This window comes from Cynara cardunculus (assembly GCF_001531365.2).
Source record: "Cynara cardunculus var. scolymus isolate 2C chromosome LG 6, CcrdV1, whole genome shotgun sequence".
Lineage (NCBI taxonomy): Eukaryota > Viridiplantae > Streptophyta > Magnoliopsida > Asterales > Asteraceae > Cynara > Cynara cardunculus.
Genome location: NC_037533.1, coordinates 9,211,493 through 9,237,909, shown reverse-complemented (window position 1 = coordinate 9,237,909; position 26,417 = coordinate 9,211,493). Strand labels below are relative to the sequence as shown.

The 26,417-nt window shown below is 35.0% G+C and overlaps 2 protein-coding genes across 2 annotated transcripts; one reads left to right on the top strand and one right to left on the bottom strand.

Annotated features, from left to right (window-relative positions):
- Positions 1-6,092: 6,092 nt before the first annotated feature.
- On the bottom strand, positions 6,093-10,717 carry LOC112514398 (phosphatidylinositol 4-phosphate 5-kinase 1-like). The gene is made up of 8 exons (XM_025120848.1): positions 9,185-10,717; positions 8,933-9,097; positions 8,674-8,839; positions 8,484-8,594; positions 8,032-8,225; positions 7,812-7,942; positions 7,623-7,716; positions 6,093-6,773 (listed from the first exon to the last, which is right to left on the bottom strand). The coding sequence occupies exons 1-8, from the start codon at positions 10,390-10,392 to the stop codon at positions 6,464-6,466; spliced, it is 2,379 nt and encodes a 792-aa protein (XP_024976616.1). The 5' UTR covers positions 10,393-10,717; the 3' UTR covers positions 6,093-6,463.
- A 12,350-nt stretch (positions 10,718-23,067) lies between these two features.
- LOC112514124 (prothymosin alpha-B-like) lies at positions 23,068-23,467 on the top strand. The gene is made up of 2 exons (XM_025120456.1): positions 23,068-23,207; positions 23,275-23,467. Exons 1-2 carry the CDS (start codon positions 23,068-23,070, stop codon positions 23,465-23,467), a joined length of 333 nt encoding a protein of 110 aa, XP_024976224.1.
- The last annotated feature ends 2,950 nt before the right edge of the window (positions 23,468-26,417 follow it).

Below are 26,417 nucleotides of genomic sequence, written 5' to 3'. Positions count from 1 at the left end.
ATTTTATGAATTATTATTTACTTAAGTACAGTTAGTAATTAAATTTGTTACTGTCACAATTTAAAAATGTCTCACTCATCCTCACTCCCTGAGCACTCCCCTGACGAATCTGGTTACTTTACCAGCCTCCCTAGGAGAARCCAATCCGTCTGTGAGGAGAGTGACCCGTCCAAGGAAAKTGACGCGGCCACCCGAGAGACTTCTGTTGAATCATCCRTACCTAYRTCACCTCCGGTCGATGTGGATGGTCYGTCGCGAGGACCTAGGATCATGAGAACCGCCCGAAAGYGTGTTCTCCCTCCTAGGAGGATGACTATCGCAGTTYCCTCCRAGCCTCTGAGCGAGCCAGCCRGATCGYAGTCCCGATCACGGAGCATGACCCCTCCTCTCTCARCAATTGGAGTTCCTGTGCCAYAGCCTCGGGGCAKGAMTGCAACRGATAACTTTTGGGTCTCAGGCTTGAGCAGTCAGGTACAGTCCCACCATCGTACTCTTGATCACGTCCAGCATTCCTAAGACGRCATTTTTACAGTCTTGCTCTCACAWGATGATCTTACTATGGGGATTATGGAGGTCGTTTTCGAAACTAGGAGGGCGAATCGRAGATTGTACRYGTACTTGTTTTRGGCGGTAGGAGCTTTGGTGATGATGATAGGGATATTGATTAGGGTGTTAATGYGTTAGGGAACTCCCGTTATTTTGAAATTTTTGGGTGGATAATACCTTCTTTTGGGGCTTGTAGCCTATATGTTTAAGTTTAAACAATTTAATGTCTTTTGGGTTATATTTTAAAAACTTATGTTTGGTTTGCTTCGGCTATTTATGAAATTTATGCATGTTGTTTTGGAGTATATGTTTTCATGAATAATGTTAGATGTATGTTATAGGATACGTATGATTTAGTAAGTAGATTTATTATGGCCATAGTAATATAAGTTGACCAAAACCCAATTTAAAATTATGTTTTAGAATAATGCCTCCGAGCAGGGATGATTCCGAAGTTGCACGACTTGTATCCGAGCAACTCATGGCTGCACTTCCAAATATTGTTAGTCAAGTGGCAGCTGGCCTGAATAATAATCAAAACAACAATCAAGGATCGNTTAGAGTTCATATGAACCCAGTTTCACTCAAAAATATGAAGTTTTGAGGCATTAACCAATTTATTTAAGTATGCAATCTGTCAACTAATGACAGATGTGTGCATGTAACTTTATGGTGYCATATCTTCCTCTTAACTCATCCAAAATGAGTGATTAGTATCTTAAAAGTTTCATTTAGGTGTTGAGTTTATAATCCAACTTGAAATTCTGCAAAACACTTAGTAGAACTCTTCAAATGAGTATTTTACTTACATGGTGTAATCTGCCGTAACAATTGTGACATATTGTATTGCATAAATTATTTGAACCATTTTTACATGTCCAAAATGCATGAAATTTGGTCACAATGACCATAACTCAGTTCTATATCCCATAAAAAAATATAGGAAACTATGTAATTTTAGAAGTCTCTATAAATTGATCATTTTTAGTACTATTAGTTTCTGTCCAAAAGAGAAATTCTGGAATTTATTTGATTTTATAATTTTTGATCATTTATTGGATTATAACATTACTTCTGGTATAAATTACTACATTAACGAGCATATGTGCATTATGTATATTTGGACTATAGATAATCAAGTTGGACATATGTAGACAATTATGGACTTAGGACTTGTTAATCCCCATAASTAGTTTTAAACCCATAAGTGACGGTTTTGGATATTCTTCTTTGATAGGGAAACRTTAAGCCAACTTGTGGGGAACGRATCGTGTWTTTGAATARCGRAGCKTTGCAAAAGAGTGAGTATTCACAGCCCCTCTTTCAAAGTATTTATTACGTTTTGGGGTGAAAAGCATGATTGAATGTATTATATGAACTATTTTCATTATGAATATGAAATTTTGTTAATTTGATGTTGTGGGCACTAAGGCATGTACGCTAATAGTTATATTGAGTAAAATGTAACACAAAAGTTTGTACACTACTATTAACTTAAGTGAGGAGCCGAGGGTATTTGTGGATAGCGCTATTTGGACTGATAATCCCACCTAAAAACCGATAAATAGGGGTGTGGATAGCAATCCCACCCAGAAACTACAGGTAAGGGTGCACTATACTTAAAAAATGAAGGTTCTACATATGTGGGGTTTTAGTCYCACCGCTAAGGTAGAATTAAAAACAGTTTTATGGGGTCGAAAGGTTTAGTGGTGGCTCTTTATATACTTAAAATTAGAGTACAAATTGTCTTGAACAATCCAAGAATTTCTTTCAAAGTAAATCAAGTGCCATTAAAAATTTTAATTTGCTCATATTCACTTATGCAAAAAGGAGGTTTATGATATTGAAAACTTGTGAACTCACCAACTCTTTGTAGTTGACTTTGTTTTATTATGCTTTTCAGGGGTAAGAAAGATGAACTGATATCGTTTATGTTCGGGGCACAACGACATCATCCATTTTTTTTTAAATCTTTTTGTTGAAAACTTTGCTTACACCATGTTGTTAAAACTTGAACTTGTATGATGTAAATTTCGGGCTTTATATGTTATGTATTTGAATGGACAATTGGTGTTGTTTTCGCCCTMTCGCTGTGAAATCTTGAACTATCACTCCTCGTGTTTCCGCTTTARCGGGGTGTGACACTAATGCAACTGTTTACTTAAATCTCGTTATTTTGTCATCTTGTGTCACACTACAATCATCTGGCATGATTAGCTTGACACTGGCCATATCAGAATCTATAAGCCTTGACAGTATCTTAAATGGCACGCATTCAGTTTGCATTTGTGAAAGTTTTAAATTTTAGAAAACATTTATCCTTCTTAAAAGGTTTGATTTTAACTAAAATTAAAATCTTTGTTTTTAAAGACTTATCTAACAATTTGAAATTTAATTTTGTGTTTGAATTTATTTTAAAACGGTTTTSCAAACATTGTAACAATAATTGTAAGCAAAAATAAATAAATAAAAACACAAAATAAACAACCACAATAGATAATATATCATCTTAYCCTTGATTTGGTCTTGTGAGCCAACACAAYAACCACGGTCAATCTAAGGACGTCTTTGTGCTTCAACTAGTTTCGCCATTTTGGTGAACTCTGGAACTCTATTTTGATTTATTGGAATGCCGTCTTCAAATGGTTACAAATTTAAAATAGAAAATACAACATTATTCTATTCTATTTAAGTTTGTCCCTATATAGAAAATTAAAATAAAATTACAACCCATCACAATTATAYATTTTAATTTTCCAAAATAAAATAAAACAACCAAACCAAATCACAGGTCTTTCGGGGCAAACCATATATTATACATATTTTTTTAACATAAAATAAATATTTGGCTAGAATTTAATAACATAAATAAAAAGCCCAAATATTGGGAACAAATTGTTATATGGCAAAAACGAATTTAAATCGACCCAATCCAAACCAGTGGAACATCGACCCATGACCCAAAAAAAATCACAACCCTTTGGGAATTTTAGAGAGCCCACGGCCCAATCGTTTAGGGCATCTGCCSACCTAATAGATCCTAATCGGACAAGGGTGGTCGGCGCACGACAAGAAACCATGGTCGAAGCCGGGTGAGAAAAGACATTCAGCAACAGTCGAGATCAACATCTGCACTATTGGGACCCACGTCAATGAGGCACCTTCCAGCAATGGCATAACAAGTCGGCCAAAGAACTAGCCACAAAGGGCGGCAACACGGCCACACAACGGCACGAGACCAAGCGGCACGATAATTGGTTCGATGCCAGCCCACAACCGGTTGACCTATTTGTGACAGACTACATGAAGTCAATTCAAGGCAGCGACTATGCCTGACACCCACAACCATAAGGCCAATGGCTAGYGGTGGCACCCAAAATACACCAATCACATGGTCAAGACTAGCAACGACTAGGGAAACCAAACCCAACACCAACCGCCTTTGGTGGTGGGTCTGGTGGTTGACACACATTAGCTCAGTGTTGGCTACTGAAGGGAGCAGCACCAACATTGTTTACCAGTGACAACAACCAACAACAGGCGATCAACGGTCTGCGACCAGCGGCTGTCAGTGGCATCCTGGTCAGTGACGGTAGTGTATACGCAAGAGTTCATAATCGACGAAACCAAGACCAACGTACGTGTCAAAATGGGAAGAGAGTCTAATTTGATTTAAATGTCGTATCAATTGGTTCYATCTCATTAAACGCAATCAAAGTAGCCCTAATACCACTATTGGGTTTTGAACAATTCTGTAACCTCGAAAACACGATGGAAAATTAATTTAAAGTTACGATAAAATCAAAAAAACTTTTCTATGCATTTAATTTACTTCTAAACACACCATAGGGGTTTAGAGATGTACATTTCACATATATGGTTGGTTCTCACGAAGCACTTGGAAATCAATGTATATTTCCTCTATTGGTAGTCTACACACAAACACGTCTTATAGTCTCCACCAGGTGCTAGTCCAAAACTGTAGATCTAATATATGTATTACATAAAAGAAAAGGTTTATATTATTTATTTGTTAACTAATAACTTAATGTAAATAATTCAGTTAGTTAAAATTGATTTAGTTTATAACCTTATTTATATAGTCTGAATTATAGATTATATAAATAAAAATTTGTAATTATCTGCAACATTTATAAAATTATCTTAARCTTTAATATAATCATAAACGCTTACAGATAATGTCTTGTAATTATCATAATTACATTTTAAAAYGTTTTCATAATTATCCTCCAAGAATAATTATTTTAACAATCATCATGATTTAACTCGGGTTTCTACAAATGGAGGCAAAAATATTTTTTGTGGGTCGCCCTGTAGGTTTACATATTACTTAGCAATATTCATGTGTAATACGTGTCGTGAACATATAATAACTTACAATTAATATTAGTAGTAATTGGTTTTTTATTAATATTTATTTATAATTAATAACGATACATATTAATTAGGGTTATAATTGATTATTATTATTTTTTTTGGACAAAAAGCTACTACAAGTAACTTTTGGATAAGCTAGTTTTTATCAATTCAAACGTGTATTCAAAAAATAATCAAGCTTGTGTTTGTCAAACAATGCTAAGCCTTTACTTATAAACTCCCAATTGTCTATGTTTCCTAAGGCGTAAAATTTCAAAATCTGTTGAAAATCAAAATCTAATACTCCAAGTCGTCTTCAATTTCTGGTATATCAAAATAAGTTTTGAAGTATAATTTACGTTAAGTGTTATAAATTGAAGAACAATATCTATAATTTTTAATTAAATAATAAAAAAAGAAAATTTGAAGCACAAAACTAGGAAAAAAATGACAAGTCCATTAGGAATTCAGAATCAGACTCCATCCATGCTTCGGATCTCTGAAAGCATAAGACACGAAAACAGAGGCCAATCTTGGTCAATAAAGTAGGTAAAAGCCAGCCAGCCACCCTGTTTCCACTTAATTACGCTTTTACCCCTCTCTCTACCCCACCCCCTCAAATTGACCTTCATAGGCCACTTGAAATGACCTTATAACCCCTCCAAGGCCGGCTACGCACAAACAACAGACAACGTGCTGTCACGTCCTACACTCCTCCTAACCTAATCCACTTCACCTTTTTTCATAACACAAGGGCATAACATAATGGTAGTATGCGTTTTTGTGTTCCAAAATTTTCATCTTTCAACACCAAATAAATAAACGAGATATTAACACAAGGCCAAAATAGGAAAGTTACCACCCCATTCTTTGGTTTTTAAAACACCGAATTGATAGGTAGATAGACGGACAAACAGTTTAAAAGGGCAGATAAAATATATATATCTATATATGTGAAAATAGATAGAAGGGCAAAAGGGTAATTTCACCCACCAAGTGTGTTTTTTTTTCAAAAAAAATCCAAGGGGGGTTATTTGCTTTCTCTGCTTTTCATGCAAGCTTCTGTTCCCCTCCCAAAACAAAAGCAAAAGTCATTCGACCACACACACTCCTGTTCTGGTCCTGCTTTCATGAAGAAAAAAAAAATGTAAGTGAAATTACCAAATTAACCTCCAAAGAAAAAATCCACCATCATCGTTCCATCCACTCTATAACAAACCCCTGTACATTTTCTCTTATTCCCAAACACTACCCTCCTCCTCCTATAACGTTTTTCTTTTTTAACATAATTCCTTGCTACCCACAAAAATTTTCAAGGAAAATAATTCAAGAAAAAAAAATAAAAACACATAATCCTCCCTCCCTCACCCAACATTTACAAACAACCCGAAATCCGATCATCCTCGGCCGATTCCGCAAAACTCAGCAGTCGTTATCCATCGATTCGTATATAAATCCCGACAGATTCAAAACGTTCGTGATTGAATCATATTACACAGACGGGTTGTGTGAGAGCTTGTTTTCGGGTGATTATCAATTGTCACCTGTCTTCCACGAAGATTCTGCCTACGAAATCACGAAACCGTTTGGAATAAAGCTTTGGATCCACAGCCGAGATGGATGTGGGGTCGGCTTGCAAGGATTTGTATGCATGCTCCAGCTTCTTGCTGATATCGTAGTCTTGTAAGATGTCGATGATTCCAAAGTAGAGTACCACCTCGTACGTTTCACCGCTTCTTGAAGGTGTCAAATTGTTGAATCCACCAGGAGTGTATTGATCGAAATCGCTTCGCCTGCTCATCCTCTCCGCTCTTGCAGGCATGTTCGCTCCCAGCCTGATCAATGGCTTCCTGCAAAACCATAAATATTCAAATTCTTGTTAAACCATATGTTAGCTGATAAACTACTTACATTTGATAATAAAAATAATAATAATAAACCTAGCGCGATGTAAAATGAATAAAAAATACATGTTAWAAATTAATTGGAAAARAACTTATTGAAACGCTAATTGAACCGGCTTTCCAAAGAAGATGGCTTGTGTGTGACTAATCAAAGTGGGCTTTTTTATTTGAATAAGCTACTTCTTCTTGGATTAGGTCAACAACATGCCATATGGACGAAGAAGAGCATTTTCGGCAATATGGTCGATTCTTTTTGACAAATTTGGGTAGAAAAGGTCAAAGTCAAAGCAAGAAATCTTGTCTATGTATGCAATTAGAAGGCAATAATAATGAATACACATGTCCCCCACAAACATATGTTGTCTGTTGAACTACATCAAAAATTAACTATTCCAACCACCAGGAAGAATTTGATCAAAACTCCATTGAAAGAAAATGGCTGTCCAACATAAAGACCATTAAAATTTCTGGTGACAACCTCAACCACCATGGCAATGTCACCATTTAATGAGGACACATAAAAGCCAAACGAACCCAGTATATCCCATCTCGAARTGGATATCATGTACACAGACCTAACCTCTAACCAAAAACCAATGCAACCATTATTAAATGGGAAATTGGCTGATGGGGAAGACATAAAACCCCGTATATCCCACCGAAGGTGGGGTCAGAGATGTACACAGACCTGATCTCTAGAGCGGCAATTAAACGKGCATTGGCTGATGAGGAGACATGAAAGTCCTCGTTTTTTTGGTCTTTTCCTACCGGAAAAGGACAAATAAGGGAACATACCGGCCAGCAAGCACACGGTCCATRTCTTGTAATTCTGCTTCGAGAAACCGGCAGCCTCGCATGAACTTTTCATTTTGGTATGAATCACTCTTTCCTGAAATCAAGATACAGAATACAAAGAAAACTTGAAATTTCAAGAAAACTTCAAGATCTAATGAATATATTTTCATCCATAGGCAAGAAAATTACCATTTCGCAACAGAAATGGCGACAATCCCATTTTGTCGCCGGTATTATCATCACGAAAGTGCATGCCAACTAAAAGACTATAATCCATTATTCTCTCCGCTTCCAAAAACTCACAATCTCTATTGATTTGTCTGAAAACACAAAACCAACACAAACATATGAGCAACAACAAACTACTGAGTCGAACGGAAAATACCCCAATCATGAAAAGTATACTCACTTGATTAGTTCATTAAACCGGCTTTGTTGCAAACGAAAAACGTAATTAAGATCGAGGTCCTTAAGWGTGGTGGTTTCATCAATCTCATCCTCCGGTTTATCGGTCGTGCGACCATGTGATGATCCTTTCAAATCAAATCGTCTATGGATTCTATACTCGGAGCAAAATAGATTTCCCATCACAATAAACCGAGTCTAAAAATGGCAACGAATAGACAGAGTTAGACAATGTCTCAAATGTAGGCAATTGAAACAATCTTATAGATTTAATACCCGACAACCGCAAATATTTTGAAAACCAAGGAACTAAGTTTTTTGGGTATATTAAYGGTATACATATTTTGATGAAATTCATATAATGTATATCTATCGATGAATACACAATAAAATTAGTTCAAAATAATTTGCGGTTTTCGGTTGGACCCTCCCCTATAGCTTTAAACCACCGAATACCTTTATGCCACCAACGGGTTTGACACAATGGACGCCGAAGAACTTTGTGACAAGAGAGTTTTCATACCGACAAACGTGTTGATAATAACTTGGAAGCATTTTGATTAGCACCTGAAAGTAAATTGCACAACTTTAGTTTCAAWTAAACAATAATCAAGATTGTATTCCATAAATGGTTCCAAAAACCAACCTTAACTTCGGACTTTTTCACAGTTTTGATCATAAATCGATCATCCTGTGTCAAATAAAAGAAGCTCCCACTCTTCCCAGGTGAAGAAAGCTCTCGAAGAGCATCATCTCCACATATTGCTAGCATATAATCTGCAGGATCGACTTGGAACAACTCCCTCAAATGTCTGAAATCATTAAGCCACCCGTCAAGAATCTATTAGCAGAATTATAGCAATCGAAATTTTGTTTTTAAAGCTATAAATGCTTATATAAAATACCTAAAAACAACCGGGCAATAATCTTTCCAACGAAATTCGCCAGATTGATGAGGTGGGGTGAGCTTCGATCCTTCGGGTGGAAATCGAGTCCAGAACTTCTCTTTTGGATCAAAATCACTGGATTTAAGATCTCGCAATATAGAAGCATGTTTCCCAACTGAATACCTGTGATGAAAGCTTAACAACATTAACCAAATTGGTTAAGAACATTAACCAAATTGCAGCAGATTCAAAGAAATTGGTGATTGTTACCTGATACCCAATTGGAGATTGAGCATTAAATCGTAATTYTTATGCCCTTTTGAGATCATTTGACCAGGCTTCTTAGCTTCACCGCCATTGAAACAACATGGATTTCTTCTAAACTGTCGAATTTCATCGCGACCCAATCCCATGGCGTCTCGATACAACATTGARGCTTCAGCATTATCGATTATATCACAAGTGATATCACCAGCTTCACCATCGGATTCCCATATACAAATTCTTGGAAAATTTCTCTCTGTTAAACTGCCTCTTGATCCATCCACAGATGATCTTTTCTTGGCAGTTGAAACCACAAAACTATCCTCCAGCAATGGAGCAGAAAGCTTGGGGGTAAACCCTAATTTGTCTTCTTTTCCACCACTATTGTTTCCTGGATAAAAGGTTCCATTCGAAATCTGGTGGGGTTGAAAAGGGTTTTTGAAATTGACGTTTTCTTTGCTCCAGCAGCCGACGTAGCAACCGCCGTCCGGCCAAGTAAAAACGCCGTGACCTTTCGGTACACCGTTTTCCCAGTTGCCGTCATAACGATTTCCATTTGCCCAAATCAAGATCCCTCTTCCGTTAATAACGCCGTTTCTCCAATCTCCGACGTACTCGTTGCCGTTCTTCCAAACGTAACGCCCTTGCCCATCTTGTAGGTTCCGCCGCCACGTTCCCTCGTAATAATCGCCGTTGCTGTAACGTTTCTGACCGTACCCATGTTTCCGATCAGACGACCACGAGCCACGGTAGGTGTCGCCGTCGGATCCGGTGAATGTACCGGAACCCTCCATCCGACCAGACTTAAACTCGCCTTCATAAGTAGCGCCGGACGGCCATGAAAACTTACCTTTCCCAGATGCCTTACCTCTCTTCCAATCCCCTTCATACATACACCCATCGGACCAYAAATACTTGCCAGATCCGTGAGGAACGTTACCGGAAAAGCTTCCAATGTACAGATCTCCGTTGGGGAGGTGTTTTTCAGTGGTGGGTGAACCAGATGTCATAGCTACAGCTTCAGGAACAGACACAGCAACAGCAACGGTGGTGGTCGGAGCCACACGACGTGCCGCAGCTTGAGATCTACTCCGGCCAACAGCAACTAAGGGTTTGGGCTCCGTTTCTTCCTCCGATTTCTTCTTCTTGGTTGCGAAAGTATTGTCATTATCTTCATTCGACGAGGGGGACGATGATACCAATGGTTCCGGCATGATTCTCAAATGGGTATCTCTTGAATCCTTTTACTTTCTACAAAATTTCAAGAGACGAGCAACATTCCGCACTGAATCTCAATATTTTTTTTTTCCCAGTAATGGGGTGGAATCCAACAAACAGAGTACTGGGATCAAGAGAGAGAGAGGGAGAGAGAAGAGTAAAGAGACGAAATTTCTGAAACYGAAAAGTAAAGAGACTCTACTAGGGTGTAGGAGAGAGAGAAGGAAAGCAAAGGGAATACATATTACATCTTGCATTGGAAAACATGGAGGCTGTGGTTTTGCCTCTCGTCGTTTATGCCACTACCACAAGTATTTTTGGCGTTAATMACATAAACCATATCAGATAATTAGCTTTACTGGGAAATCACCTTTATAATTACAGCCTTTGGGACTTGCAATTGTTTGAGCTTACGATAATTTACAAATTCAGTCCTTCATAATTGGATGGGACTTGCAAATTGCAATTGTTTGAGCTTAGGATAATTTACAAATTCAGTCCTTCATAATTGGATGGGACTTGCAAATTGCAATTGTTTGAGCTTAGGATACATTACAAATTCAGTCCTTCATAATTGGATGGGATTTGCAATTKTTTGAGCTTAGGATAAATTACAAATTCAGTCCTTCATAATTGGATTGGATGGAACTGAACTCGATTAACAATCAAGATTTGATGGAACTGGATTAGACAGATGAAAGTAAGGTAAGTGGTTGAAATAATTTTGAGCATTTTTAATGCTAGTTTAAAAAACATATTTTGAAGATTATTTTGATTCAAAAGTTACTATAAAGTTTTTTTAAAATAAAGATAACAGGAGATAGAAGCTACAAAACCTTCCAATTTAGAGAGAAAAAAAAAAGAAAAATATAAATTTAATTGTTTTCTCAATGAGGTTAAGAGTTGGGTTCTGGTAAAAATGAAAGTTATTGTGAGAAACATAAGAAGGGACCTCCACTCTTAGATACACATTAGGATGAGATGTACCGGATCAATCTTCGTATCAAGCACAATTCATGGGTGAGTTGAGATTAAAGGTGATCAAAGGTTCAGATCATTTCTTATACTTTTCACCTTAATCTCCTTCTCACACGATCCTTCTCCATGAGGTTGAATGTATTATTATTTTATTTGAAGTGTACTAAGATGATAAATTTACAAAATATTTTTGAAGTTGAGTGTAAGTTTTTTAGATATATTTCAACTCTTGTTTCTCTATTTTAAAAAATTTGTAGTACTTGTGGGTTTCTCTTAAAGTTTTAATTTGACATGGACAATTYAGTATTTTATCAATCTTATTTATCTCTTTAATTTTTATTCCATATATTTATGATATGACAAATGCTTTTTGTCTCACTCGGTTTCTTTTTTTATCAGTCTAATGTCGCGTCAAACATAAGGCAACAACTCTTTATTATGTCCAGTCTCAATCTGTCCCATGTACTAAATGCCTCTCAATATATTTTATAACGAGTGTTACTATATGCACCCAGATATATCAAATTGGGTTTTGAAATGTAAAAAGTGAAACATGATATGTGTGAGATAAAAATAGTAGGGAGTGTTCATTTAGAATCGTACATCTATAACTTATAAGCTTTGTTTCTTTTGAAAACTGACATAACACATTTCATAATGTAGATTAATATGTAGCTTCGGTTAGTTCATTTGTTTTTTTTGTGCATTAATTGAAGCATGTACCTATAATGTCCGTTTTAGCTAAGGGCAATGTAGTATTATTTTTCAAACAATAATGAAACTTATAAACACGTGTATCTTCTTTTCTCTCATCTCTTTCATTTCCAACATTCTGATGTTGAACGACTCATTTCTCTTTTGTCTTAACTAAAAGAAGAAAATCTCCATAARGTTACGCCACTGTGGAAGAAGCGTGATATTTAAAACATCTTGGACAAAATCAAATCAAAATCCAATGAGAAGATGTTGTTGCTCTATTTTTACCAACCTTTGTTTTGATTTGTTGCAAAATGTTTATCCTTCATCATGCATGGTCTAAATGTCCTTTCATTGTCTGGATTGATCATCCAAAAGTGAGAAAGATTTATGGTGATTATGCCTAGCAATTTGATAATGATTATGCTTTGATGGTTTTAAAGGATCCCYTTGTCTTATGAGTTGTAGATTGTTGAATGTTGATGTTCAATTCAGCTTTTTTACCTTTATATTAGGATTTGACTTTTGAATCGATGCATACATGTATTAGTATCAATGACTGAAATCAAAGTTTGGTATAATATCAATGTGAATGTAACACCCCAAAACTCACATTGCAGATAACACATATTTCATTCAMAGAATACTTGTTTAATCCCACAAAGGTGCAAAGTACAAGAACTATATTACAAAATAYACAACCCAAAAATTCYAAAATATGCTCTTGTATTACATATCATCTAACATCAAAAATACATCCATTGATCTTCATATAGYTAAGCACATAGGGAAACAATTCACATTTTYCCCTTTCCCTTACTATCATTATGCATTTCCWACAACATATATTTGAAACACAAAATGAGGGTTAGACCTGGAGATCTRGTGAGATCCCTTTTTCCATGTAAYTRCAAGGTGAGAATCACCAAAACATTATTCAAATAAGTCATTTCACATAATGTAGTGTAAATTCACATTCTGCTTGTCCATCGGACCTCTGGTWCCAAAGACCAGACTTAGAAAATATTTTAGCAAGCAAGAGAACCAGAGCTCCTCTRGTTCCTCYACCAGAGCTTCTTACTTAAGTAAAATTTTCAAAACGTTTATAGACCAACATCATAGGTAGTAAAATAKCTTTTCCAAGTATAAAAACAMATTTTAAAAGGATCTTGTATGACCAGAGCTCTGGTTCTACTAGCCATAGCTTCTGGCTCAAAATGCAAGACCAACCAGAGCCTCTRGTCCAACGCATAGGCCAACCAGAGCCCTTCTGGTCTGTCTTTATTTGTATGAAAAGTTTCTAAGTGTAAAAATCTTTGAAATATCTTTTTAAAGTATGATTTAGACACAGAGCTCTTATCTAATAGATACAAAGCCTCTGTTTAACTAAAACTTTAGTAAAAGACTTGTATAAATCTCAAATCATCATCCAAAACCCTCTGGTTCTACTATGAGGACCAACCAGAGCCCCTCTGGTTTCTTTCAAGGAACAACCAGAGCCTTTTCTGGTTCCTCTTAAATAAAACACTTGTTCCAAAACAGAGTTTATCCAAAACCATTGGCCATAGGCCAAGTTTCCCCCTTCTCAATAACATCAATACCATTATTTCTAATAAGAACAACATCTCTGAGTCCTCAAATCACAAAGAAGTAAGAACTCAAATCTATTGTAATCTTAAGAGACATAATAACAAGAGCTATAATAATTCCACACACAAATGCAACCCTTATATCCGAAGGTGCACCTCTCCTTGATATGTCACCCTTATAATCGAAGGTACATCTCTCCTTGATATGTCACTCTTATCCCATGATACATCTTTCCTTGATATGTCACTCTTATTTCCTCATCAAAATCTACGAATTAGTTCCAAACAAAGACAGACCAAAGTCACAACCGTCTTGATGAAACATCCTTCATAGTTTTATCCACAAAATCTATAGATTAATCCCAAACGAAGACAGACCGAAGTCACAATMGTCTTGAAGGAATATCGTCTATAGTTTTTAACCAATAATGGTATCAAAACAGTTTTATCTTTAAAACTTTGAAACTCAAGAACAATCAGTTCTTTTCAATCTCATTTCCAAACTCAAAATCTCCTTTAAATCCTTGAAATAGGATATMACCCATAAACTGTTTGCAACTMTGAGGTTGTATTGAAACATCCTCCATACTTTGTATTTAAACACTATGAGGAGATTGATATTTTATAATTGTAAGAGGTTGCAAAGGAATTAAGCCGTTTGCAACTAATATGATGGAAACAGTTGAGGGTATTTAAGGCAATTTAGGTAAGACATCATCAATAAGCCATCACATCTTAGATAATGTGAGTACAAGTAGGCTCAATAAGCCAAAATTTGCATAATTCAAAAGATAGTTTCTAATAAGTTTGGACACTCTAACATACAAGGATAAAAATATTCTTWACATTCATTTATACTAAAGGATGATGAACTTTAATTACATTATCCATATAAGTTTTTACACCATTACAAAATGGAAATCGACTATATGGTTGATCGAGTAATATACATAATCAAATTATTCAAAATCCATGTTCCTTCCCTTAATCTTTTATGTTAACTTGCATTCTTGAGACCGAGATAAGGAGCACACTTTCCTTGTGAACTCCTTATTCATAAACCACCTTTTGTGATCTCACCATGTCCGTTTTTTGTTTTCTCCAAGTAACCGGGGGGACACATATTCTAGCAACATTTTAGCAATACCTTTCAACACCTTCACTCATAGCATGATTACTACAAAAACAACATGCTTATAAGTAGTGGGGGACCTATTACAAGAAGAAAATTTTAGYCATCTGAAGGTGCATCGTACTTGATTTTGAGTGGTGCCCTTTGAATTTTTTGAAACCAAATCTATCACATAAATTAAACATGGATGAGATGGTTAGATTGTCACTTTATATATATGTGTGTATATATATATATATATATATATATATATATATATATATATAGGAGCGATCAAATACAAACCACCCAATTTGTACAAACCGTGCCAACCACCCTTATCCGTCGATTTCATTATTTAATCTTATAATTTTTTTCATGAAATTGTTTCATATAATACTTTTTTTTGATGAATTTGTTTCATATATGGTTATGAAATTGTTTTATAATACTTAATGAAATTTTGATGAAACTGTTTCWTGTATTTCTCTAAAATTAAAATAATGAAGATGATAATATCCATTATTAATACCCTTCAAAATAAAAATGATTAATGAACCTCTCATAATTACAAAAAAATTTACAAAATGAAAAATTATGATTGGTTGAATGAGGTATGTATGGTTTGTACAAATTGGATGGTTTGCATWTGATCGCTCMTCTATATAGATATAAGAGATCATAGGTTTGAATCTTAGTTTAAAAAAATTATCTTTTAATTTTAGGCTTCAGGGCTGACCCGGAGCRTTTACTCAGGTCAGACAATGTTATTTTTTAAAATATTAACAACAAAARTATAGTGTTAAAAAGATTAAACTCACAACCTCAAATACAATTATAAGCATTATTACCATTATGCCAAGACAAGTTTTTCTTAAATTTTCTCCCATTAAWTTTATTTTTCATTATTTATTTTCGTTCTCAATGTTAATTCATCTTAAAACTTGTCGTTTTTATSTCATTTCAAGGCAACATATATTAATTTTAAGAATCAAGGTCGATTCTATTTGAAAATATGTATCTTATTCCTTAAATCGACATAATTGACTTTTTCGTAGGCTAAACTGTGTTGACTTTCTCCCCAGGTCAAACCGTAATTTTGCCTACCTTTGATCCACCTCAAAGGTGTACCCGTTCAAAGGAATTCTTAGGTTCGCCACTACTTATAAGGCAACATTTACAATTCTCATTTTCTACAAGAGCATTTGTGTGGGGCAAGTAAACAATGCACCAGTGCCTGTAAGGATTATTGAGACAGTACTAATCAAACTATATTCATACATGTGTATTGAGTAACATCTCTTTTAATATTCTTGAACTTGTTTTGCGACTAAATTGAGTAGCTCATTACTTCTTCTTTTTTCTTTTCTTTGAGGACCTAAACAATCATCTTTATCTGATATTCCATGACGAACTTAAGGGACTGAATCATAGRCATATTCATACCTTTAACTAACTAATCATCGAATGTCTTACCTATGTTAATTGTGAAGGCGTCACATTTGACTATTGTCTGGAGAAACATGATCAAATAAAGTAAATAACACATTCCTGAATTCAAATAATATAACAATGCCAAGAAAATAAACGTACATGTATGCTTATAAAATGAGATATAGCCTAATGTTTTGCTAAGATTTGGGTAAGCTAGCTAGTCATGCACATTGGTTTTGAACCTTTAGAAGTTATCCATCAGTTTTTCAAATTGTTTGACTATTGATGTAATGTTTGCTTTTAAATATCTCAATTAAGCTTAATCAATTGTTTTTACATAAAAGATATCATGTAGTTAAACATAAATCACTTATCATGTTAAGCATGAACAACATATTTTATCGTGAAGGGCTTCTGCATCATTTTGATATGTAGGGTTACCTCCTTATATTGTCTGGTTGGTATACTCCTTTGGAAGTGCTATTTTGAGATAATTTTGATAGATTTATGTCAATTGTATTTTAAGGATGGGTATTTGTGCTATCTGTGGCTTCTAACATATCCACTTGTCTAAGTTCTATTGTAAAACGTCCAATATAAGTTTTGAAAGAGGTTTCCTTGATTTCAAATGAAGATAATACCCCAAAAGCTTGAGCATGTGCACACACACTAACAAACACACATACGTGTATACATAAGTACAATAAGTCTTAACTAAGAGGAGATTCGTTATATGATAAGCAACTTTACGAGCATTCTTGCTTCCAGTGGTTGTAGGTATAACTATGATACACAGAGAGGATGGTAAGATGGATGTAGAAGTGTGGTTGATTTAGATGGATTGCCTTTCAAAGTCAATAAGGGTGCCTCTTAAGTCAATTTCTTGGGCAATTGAAGAAGTAGAGAACTTCGATTATGGAGTGTGCACTAACTTGGATCCATGGAGACTCGTATTTGAAGATTGATATTTGTGACGTACCAACACAAATTAATTATATTTCTCTTTTCACAGCAGTGTACAAAATTCTTATTGGCTTTCATATATAAGGGTACTTTGAGGTTATAGGGTCTCATGAAGGAGTGATCATGTTTAGTCACATGTTTATAATGACGAAGCATGCAAGGCATATAGATACAAAAGTAGACCCGTTTATAGGGGCAATTAGTGTTTTGACACCAATTATAAAAGATAGCGTAGGGATGAATATGTATCTAAAAAGTATTTGCCTCATTGGGCTTTTATTTGTAAAAGAATAAAACAATCAACACTCGATCACGACACAAAGGATAAGAAATTGCACTGTGATTGTTAGAGTGGTCTAGACAACTTATCATGCATCCACTCCTCGAGCAACCTCACGAAGCTAATCCACTAGAATAAACTTAAAGTAAAATATGAACTCGTTCTATATTATCCCTGAACACTATACAACAATTTTATAAGYAGTCTGACCAACAAGATCCGATTGAGCAATTAATCTAGGGAACAAACCTACTAGAAAGATGATTTATTACTACAAATGGATACACAATATATGCATAAATGATCTGCAAATACTCAAGTTGAGTGTTAATAGCCATAAAGTATGATAAAATTTATATAGCAAAAAGTCATAAAACTTACCAAACACTTTGGTGTTCAAATCAAAACGAAAAACGCAAGCAACTCGCAAAGTTGACTACGGAAGTTCGGGATTTCGTTAGCAGTTTTGATTGTTTTGACCCCGGAGTTGTTAAAATCACTCTAGACGTCCTTATGCTTACGAGACACAATTTACTTTCTTTTTAAGCAATTTTGAGGTTTGGATTTCAATATAATTAAAATTCCTTTGTAAGAACATCTCAATATTTTTTTTCCCAAATTAATGTATTTGGCAATTAATAACACAAAATTACCGTAATCATTGTCGTCTTCATACAGAGGAACCAACTTATCAATCATTAAAATARAAAGGGTATAAATTGTAAATTTGGAAATTTTGAATGTTACACTTGTATCAATCAAAACCTTCTACCCATATAACATCGGTTGGTCTCTCATTTCTCTTACTTTCAAAGTGTCTATCATTTAAATTTTAAACTATGCTAAAAGAAACCACAATGATAGTGTATTGGCCTGTTCCTAGTTATTCTGATTATAGATCTGTACGCTCTTTTTAGTTTATATTRTTCTAATAGTATTCTACTCTAGCAACCTCCGGAATAGTTCAACCTCCCTTGTATGTTTGCTCTCTTAGTTCATGAAGCTTTAATATTTGTATATCACAAAGAATGCCTTCTTTCAAGGATCTTAATAAGGTTTTCTTTGCAATTTCACACGTGGTCTTTTTTAGGTAGTTAGAGCAAAACTATAGATTTTTCAGGGGGGTCAAAAGAAATACTAAAATGATCAAAAGCTACATTCTTAATACGGCAAATTACACCAAGGAACGTACTTTAATTGCATTTTAGTGAATCAACTTTTTTCTCATTTTAAAGAACAAAAAAATTCGATCAACAAATCATTTAATGCCAAGTTTTGAAACTGGGTTTCTTAAAATGAAAGTTTTGAAAGTATATATATATATATAGACGCGTAAAATTGATTTCAATTCAATGGATTAGAAAGCATTATTTTATTAACTATATTTTTTGTTGACAATATATTGAAACAAATGAGCAGTCAATGTTTAGAGGACCCCTACCACATACCTCAAAGATTGTTTCCCAAATGATGCAACAATACCACCAAAAGGAAGAATGGAAATTTCTATGTGAAAAAAAGAATGAGAGAGATGGTGGTCAAATAAATTTCAAGAAAAATATCATGACAAGGAATAATGAATGAGACAATGCCCCCCATTCACAAAGGAGATAGGGGTCTGATTTTATTATGTGTTATCATTTTTTTTATATTTAATAAAAACACAATTTAAATTTATATTTATATTTATATTTATATTTATATTGTATATTATAAATTTTAGTGTTATTTCTGTTTTTATTTCTAACTATTTTGTTATTATTGCCTATTTAAATTTTCATATTTTGGTTCATTTTTATATCATAAATCTTTTGTCCTAAATATTATATATTATAATTTTTTTATAAACATATATATATATATATATTTGATTAATTTAAATAAGAAAAAGTTGCACGTAAATAATGATAATAATTATAAAAATTAAATATGATAAAAACTCTAATAATTTATTTATTTATCATATATTTTATTTTATATTAAATTTGACGATGACACATTTTTCATATTGCATAAAAAAGGATAATAAAGCAAGAAAGGAGCCCCCATGCCCCCTAGTGACCAGATTCGGGTCCCCATGTGTCCGCTTGCTCCAGCATGGGTCTTGTTCCGATATTGACATCAAATATTTGAATTATCTATTTGTGTAATGTAATTAAACACACTTAAGTTTCGTTTTTCTTAATTTTATTTTATGGATCCGTGTGATTTTAAGACAAAGAAAGAGTTTTCTGTTGATTATCGGTTTTATTGAGTGTTTTACTGTATTAGTAGATAGCGGCGGATCGAAGAATTATGATGATGCGGGTTGGAGCTCTATTTCACTATTGTTAGCTATAAAACTTAAATTTAAGTTTCGACATGCTACTATAGCCTTTTGTTTTTTCGATGACAAATACACGTGGTGGCATCATTAAGCATTGTAAAAGTTACACTGAGAGATAAATATAGTGGTGGCCCTTACTAAGGGGTCGTTTACCAAACACTTATCAGGTAAAACGTTTATCAGTAAGAGTCATCACTCTTAATTACCCTATCGGTAAAGTTCATGGCATAATAAACATAACATCCTCAAATCTGGAAAGAACGACTAATTTAAAGTTTTCGATAAATAAGTAATAAATTCATTTCCAAAACTTAATACTCACCCAAAATGTGAATAAAGGTTAATATTAAAAAAGAAAACAATGATAAAGCTCTATTGTCCAAAACAATAAAAAAACATGGATAAGATCCAATACTCAAAACCACAAATCATATATAGCACTCTCTATATGTTGATCTTCTCTCTCAATGATTTGATAATGATTTTTTTTATCTATCGAAGTTTACTATCTCTGTATTCAGCTTCAGCGATTATCATTGAGTCTGTTCAGTGATCGATGAACATATATTGTAAATCCTTCAGAGACAAGTATTCTTCAGGAAGACAAAACTCACACCACAGAATCTTCAGCGATATCGAAGATAGAAGCTGAAGATAGATACAAGCAAGTTCGTGATCTGATGCAGTTTTTAGTGATAAAAGTCTCGTCTACAAAAGTGTGAAATCTACACAAGGTTCAACGAACACTGAAGATACCTCAGCGTTATTCCAGTGTTAATGATCAGATGAATCTTGTTGAACAAGATTAAGTTTTTGTCTTGTCCTTCTGCACACAAAGGACAAACTCATACCTCTCAAAAGTAAAATGTTGTACGAAGTCAGTCTACTGTCTCCATGCATGCTAACCTACTTTATGAAAGATGTTGTTCATATACGGCTAAAACCTGTATATCTGCAACAAAGGACAAACTCACATCTTGAAGCTTGCCATGCGCTTTGTACCTTCTGAATTGCCTGTAATGCAATGGGTATAAATAGTTGAGAAACTCTCTCTTCTCAGCAATCTTCGTCTTCTCTATCTCATGACTTCCACTATAACCAGTGAAGAGCACAAGACCTTCTTAACCTATTTCTTTTAGCAAGTCTTTTCTTTATTGTTATATGTAACTTGTGTGTATCTTTGATTGTTTAGATAAATTATGTATTATATCTCTTCCGCAAACAATCTTTAAATTTATGTATTGATCTTCTTTATCAATATAAGTTTTTTAAAAGTGAAGATTGTTGTGTTTGTATTCATTCCCCCTTCTACAAACTGTTACCTATAAACTCTTGTAGATTCGGCTGGGACCAACAAGTGGTATCAGAGAAGTGTTTGTCTTAATGTTTATCATTGTCTTTTTGGTGTTTTATTATTCTCTTCTTTCTAGATAATTTATTTTACTTTTCAAATGGTTTTGCAAAACACGAGCATAAACTTTCATGATAATGACTTTCTTGCCAAATCTCCCCGATTCATCAGACACAGCTTCAGTCTCTGGAAGAAACGAATGTCTCTTTTCTTAGAGGGTGTAGATCATGAGATTCCATACTACATTGAAAATGGACCCTATGTTCCATTTGCTATCTCTCCATTAGTTCCTGCTACTGCTACAACTGCGCAGTTCCTGAACGACAGATTACGGAGATCCCTCATCGATGGAGTGGCAAAGACAAGAAGAAAATGGCTTTAGATACTCGTGCTAGATCTATAATGGCCATGTCTCTTCTTGATGAGGTTTACCACTCTGTGATTAAGATTAAAACCTCGAAAACCATGTGGGACGCTCTTTGTGTTCAATATGAAGGTACTTYTGAAGTACAAGAATCAAAAAAGATAAATTTAGTAAGATTGTAACACCCCCGTCCCATGTGGTTAAAGACGGAAGATGCCACAATTGGTGTTAAAAAATTCAACACATTATATAAAATAGAGCAATTAATAATTTACCAAAAGATAATTGTATAACCACAAACGGAGATAACGTGTCTCAAAATACAGTCTAAATTACCAGTATATCTACATTAGTCATCAAAAGTTAACAAAAATATGACCTAATGGGTTATCATTAGTATTATCATCTCCGTAACTCTAATCCTAAAATCTCTGCTAAGTCATGTACTTGTCGAGAACAAGAAAATCTTGACTGAGCTTAATGCTCAGTGAATGGATAATAGTAACTAAACAAAGAATATGAGATAACAAGTTCAAAAGCATTTTATAATGTTAAATGATAATACAAAAGAAAGTAAAAATTCCCCAAAGGCATGTCAAGGGTCCGAAGACCAAACCTCATCACGATGACGCGTTGTTCCTAAAGAATGTTTAGTCCTTTCGGGCATGAGTGAGGAAAGGGGTGCGAGCACAACACAACAATCCTCTCCGTGAATTTAACCATTACCATAGTTTATTATCCGATAATGGTTCCTAGGATCGATCCATACACCCTTTATTCAACCAGTACATAATCAAGTCCACCTTTAAGGACTATATAAGTGAGGACGCCAATGATCGTTTTAGCCACCATGAAAACATCTCAATACCATTTCCCCCAATATTGAGTCTATAGTAAAATGGTTCACAATAGATGAAATCTAACAAGTCAAGTGATCAAAATAACCTATGTTCCCAATAAGAATGTAGCTATTTTGAAAGGAAAACAAAAGCTCAATTGCATTTGATGAGCACAATAAGAATTTGTTACCAATGTATTAGGATGAGGAAGCCTTATACAAATGGATATCCCCGTATCAAGTGAGGTATTATATTCGTACGTTAACCGAACTTAACAATTAACGCACGATCAAACATAAATTCATGATCAAGTTTGACTTGTCTGCGTGCCTAACAAATGCATAAACGGGTTATTATGTCATCACCACTGTCCTCGATAAGATGCATGAAGTGCACCAGGAAACGCCCTCCAAGGAAGATCTGACTTACATCCTCTCTTAAAGCAGAGCTGAATGCTGTGAACACGGAAGTTTAGAAAAATTATTTAGTTGTTGCTGCACTCTCCAGCAAAGATGAAGATGTTCAGGTCCAACTTACTAGGCATGGTGAGCTCCTTGAACGAATCTATAACCCCTTCAGCAACCAACACCTGTCCCTGAACCTGTCTTTAAAGAAGCTGATCGTTAACAGTTGGACCACGTTGCTGCATTCAAACCTCCTTCAAGCTGAAGTAATCTCCTCCATTGAGCAAGGGATGGAAGACTTTACCTCTTGCCTCCCTCTCCCTGGTACTAATGCTGATGACGACAAAGAGGGGGGATAATGGGGAAAAAGGTACTGAGGGGGAGACTACTGAAGATGCTTTGAACCCTCCGGCTAAGGATGCCAAGGAACCTATCTCTGAGGCCATCAATGATGATGATGATGATGATGATGCTGTGTTACCGCTGCTGACCATGAAGACCTTCATCCTTCCACTTCTGCATTGCCAAATTTTAGTGATGAAGATATGATGATGATGAGGATTCTGAATCTCAACTTCTAGATGTAGGTACTGATCTAGGTGGTGACGGTGACGATGACGATGATGACGCCGATGATGATGATTTTTGCATCCAAGTCATTTCAAGACAACTAGAAAAAGGAATTTCTTTCAGAGAACCTGCTTCCCAAGGGGAGAAATCATCAGGGAACCATTAATCCACTGGAAAAGGCAAAGGAGTGGCTGAAGACGACCTTGCCCTAGTTCTTGGGACAGTTAGTGAATTTGAGGTTGCAGACTCTTCCAGGTTTGTACCTCTTTCCTCAGAAACTGAAATTTCTATCCATATCCCTCTATATCTCTCTGCAACATACACTCTCGATCTCTTAATCCATTTCCTATATTTTTTTTAAACCCAAGAGAACGATGAAGATGAAGCCAACACTCTGATACTTAGGAAGTCATCTAGACAACATGTGTGTTCAGAAGTTAAAAAAGACCAAAGAATGGCTCAACTGATAAATCAACTAGACCAATCTAGAGTAAAAATTCTTATTCGTATCTCTAAATGTGGTGAGGTCGGTTTTCTTTCACAATCTGAACGCGAAAAATCCCTATGTGCTGAATAAGAGGTGAAGAAACATCAGCAACAACTTAAAGATAGCTTGGAGTTATCCAAGACTCTAACTGATCAGGCACTTGCTGAAGGAAAATTCAAGAGGAAAGATCTGCTCAGTGCTTAAGCCCAGCTGTTACTAGAATCTAAATAAAAACGTCAACAAGTGCTGAAGCTAGAGGATCGTGACCTTAATTGATGCAGAGAAAGGATCAAAACAAGGATGAGTCCACAAAAAATCACACACAAAACTATCAGTGATCGTGTGAAGATAGTGCTCAGCTTATTTCAATGGTCATTTTGTGAGAGAACAAATATGTTGTCATTGAGTATCCCTCCTTCGTCAGTCAGTATGGCTCGAGATTCGACAGGCTATCCAAAAATCTAAATCCAAGCACAAGCCTTACGTTGAAGAAGTTTTGAATGAATTATTCAACAATGTGTCTAAGATCATCGAGGATCCTCCTCTGCCACCGAAGCCCTCTCGAAGAAAGAACCTTTCTGTCCCTGAAGATGGTCTATCCAAACAGAACGAGCATGAAACAAAATTCTCAGTGGATGAACTCTTTAAAGCTCAAAAGAAGCCATATATCTCAATGCTGAATCTGTCATTGCTTGAAAAGGATCATTATATACCTAACACAGTGCATATGAAACCTGAATATGGACTTATGTTCATTGACTATGATGGTCAATACAGGTTTCAGCAAGTATCTGAGTTCCATCTCTGCCCTATAAATCACTTAGAATATCTAAGAACTTGGCTGAAGGATGATCTAATTGGAGAGATGATGGATCACAGGATTCGAAAGGAAATGCTCAGACAAAAGATGCAAAGGAGAAGATGTTCCAGAGTACATCAACTTCAACAACCTATATTAGACAAACCATTCAGTCTTGTAAATCTTGTATTTCTTTACTTTTGTTTCAGTGTATAGCGTTTATGTTTTAAGTCTACCAAAACTGATTGTAATCATTGTAATGTTTTCTCTTGTAAAATATTTCTATAAAATGATTGGTTCACTGAAAAAGATCCCTTAAAAGAGTAAACGTGACATGTATTTATGAGTTATATTTATCTCTTACATTCGCTGATACCTTTCTACTCAGTGAATAAGCTTTAAGTATTAAGTTATTAATATTGTGTAAGTTTATTCTTTCCTAGTAATCCTTTATAATTAAAGTAAATTTCCATTGTAAACTTTATCACTAAAAAAGATCCCAAAACAGTTAAAAGGGACAAGTATTTTACTAGTATTTTTTCTTTACTGTTATACCTTAAGAAATTACTTTCGGTTGCTTTGTCATCATCAAATAGGGGAAGATTATTGACCCTCTCTCTCTGTGATTTGATGATGATCATTTTTATCTATCGAAGTGTGCTATCTCTGTATTCAGCTTCAGCAATCATCACTGAGTCTGTTCAGTGATCGCTTAACATATATTGTAAATCCTTCAGAGACAAATATTCTTCAGGAAGACAAAACTCACACCACAGAACCATCTGCGATATCGAAGATAGAAGCTAAAGATAGAGACAAGCAAGTTCATGATCTGATACAGTTTTTAGTGATAACAAGCTCGTCTACAAAGGTGTGAAATCTACACAAGATTCAACGAATCTTCAAAGATACCTCAATGTTATTCCAGTGTCAGCGATCAGATGAATCTTGTTGAACAAGGTTAAGTTTTTGTCTTGTCCTTCTGCACACAAAGGACAAACCCATACCTCTTAAAAGTAAAGTGCTATACATAGTCACTCTACTGTCTCCATGCGTGCTTACCTACTTTATGAAAGACGTTGTTCATATATGGCTAAAGCCTGTATATCTGCAACAAAGGACAAGCTCACCTCTTAAAGCTTGACACACACTTCGTACCTTATGAATTGCATTTAATGCAGTGAATATAAATAGCTGAGAAACTCTCTCTTCTCAGCAGTCTTCATCTTCTCTATCTCAAGTCTTCCACTGTAACCAGTGAAGAGCAAGACCTTCTTAACCTATTTGTTTTAGCAAGTCTTTTCTTTATTGTTATCTGTAACTTGTGTGTATCTTTGATTGTTTACTTACGTTCTCTATCTTATCTCTTCAGCAAACAATCTGTAAAATTCTTTATTGATCTTCTTTATCAATATAAGTTTTTTAAAAGTGAAAGTTGTTGTGTTTGTATTCACCCCTTTCTACAAACTGTTACGTATAAACTTTTGTAGATACGGCTGGGACCAACATCATGCTCAAAACATCACCGAAAATATGGATAATACTTAATACCCAAAACAACACTTTTTGGTGACTAGAAAGACTTGTTTCCATCGCTTGTGATGAAGCACAAAGTTATCAAGTAGCACCTAAGATTATTTTCCTAATTTCTACCTCCTCTCAAATTTCCACCACAATATCTAAGGTCTCAGAGCCTGACCCCACACGAGTTCATCTCCACAATACCCCTGTCTTAATGTCTACTTACATACCATAAAGTTACAGCTACAATCCAATGGTCGTAGGGTTTGAATCCACATGATTTCATACCCAAAATACCCCTGATAACTT

Excerpts from the sequence above, each read along its gene's own strand:
- LOC112514124 (XM_025120456.1), top strand. The coding sequence starts at position 23,068 with ATGACGACAAAGAGGGGGGATAATGGGGAAAAAGGTACTGAGGGGGAG. Across the intron at positions 23,208-23,274 it reads GATGATGATGATGATGCTGT|ATATGATGATGATGAGGATT; the intron begins GTTACCGCTGCT and ends TTAGTGATGAAG.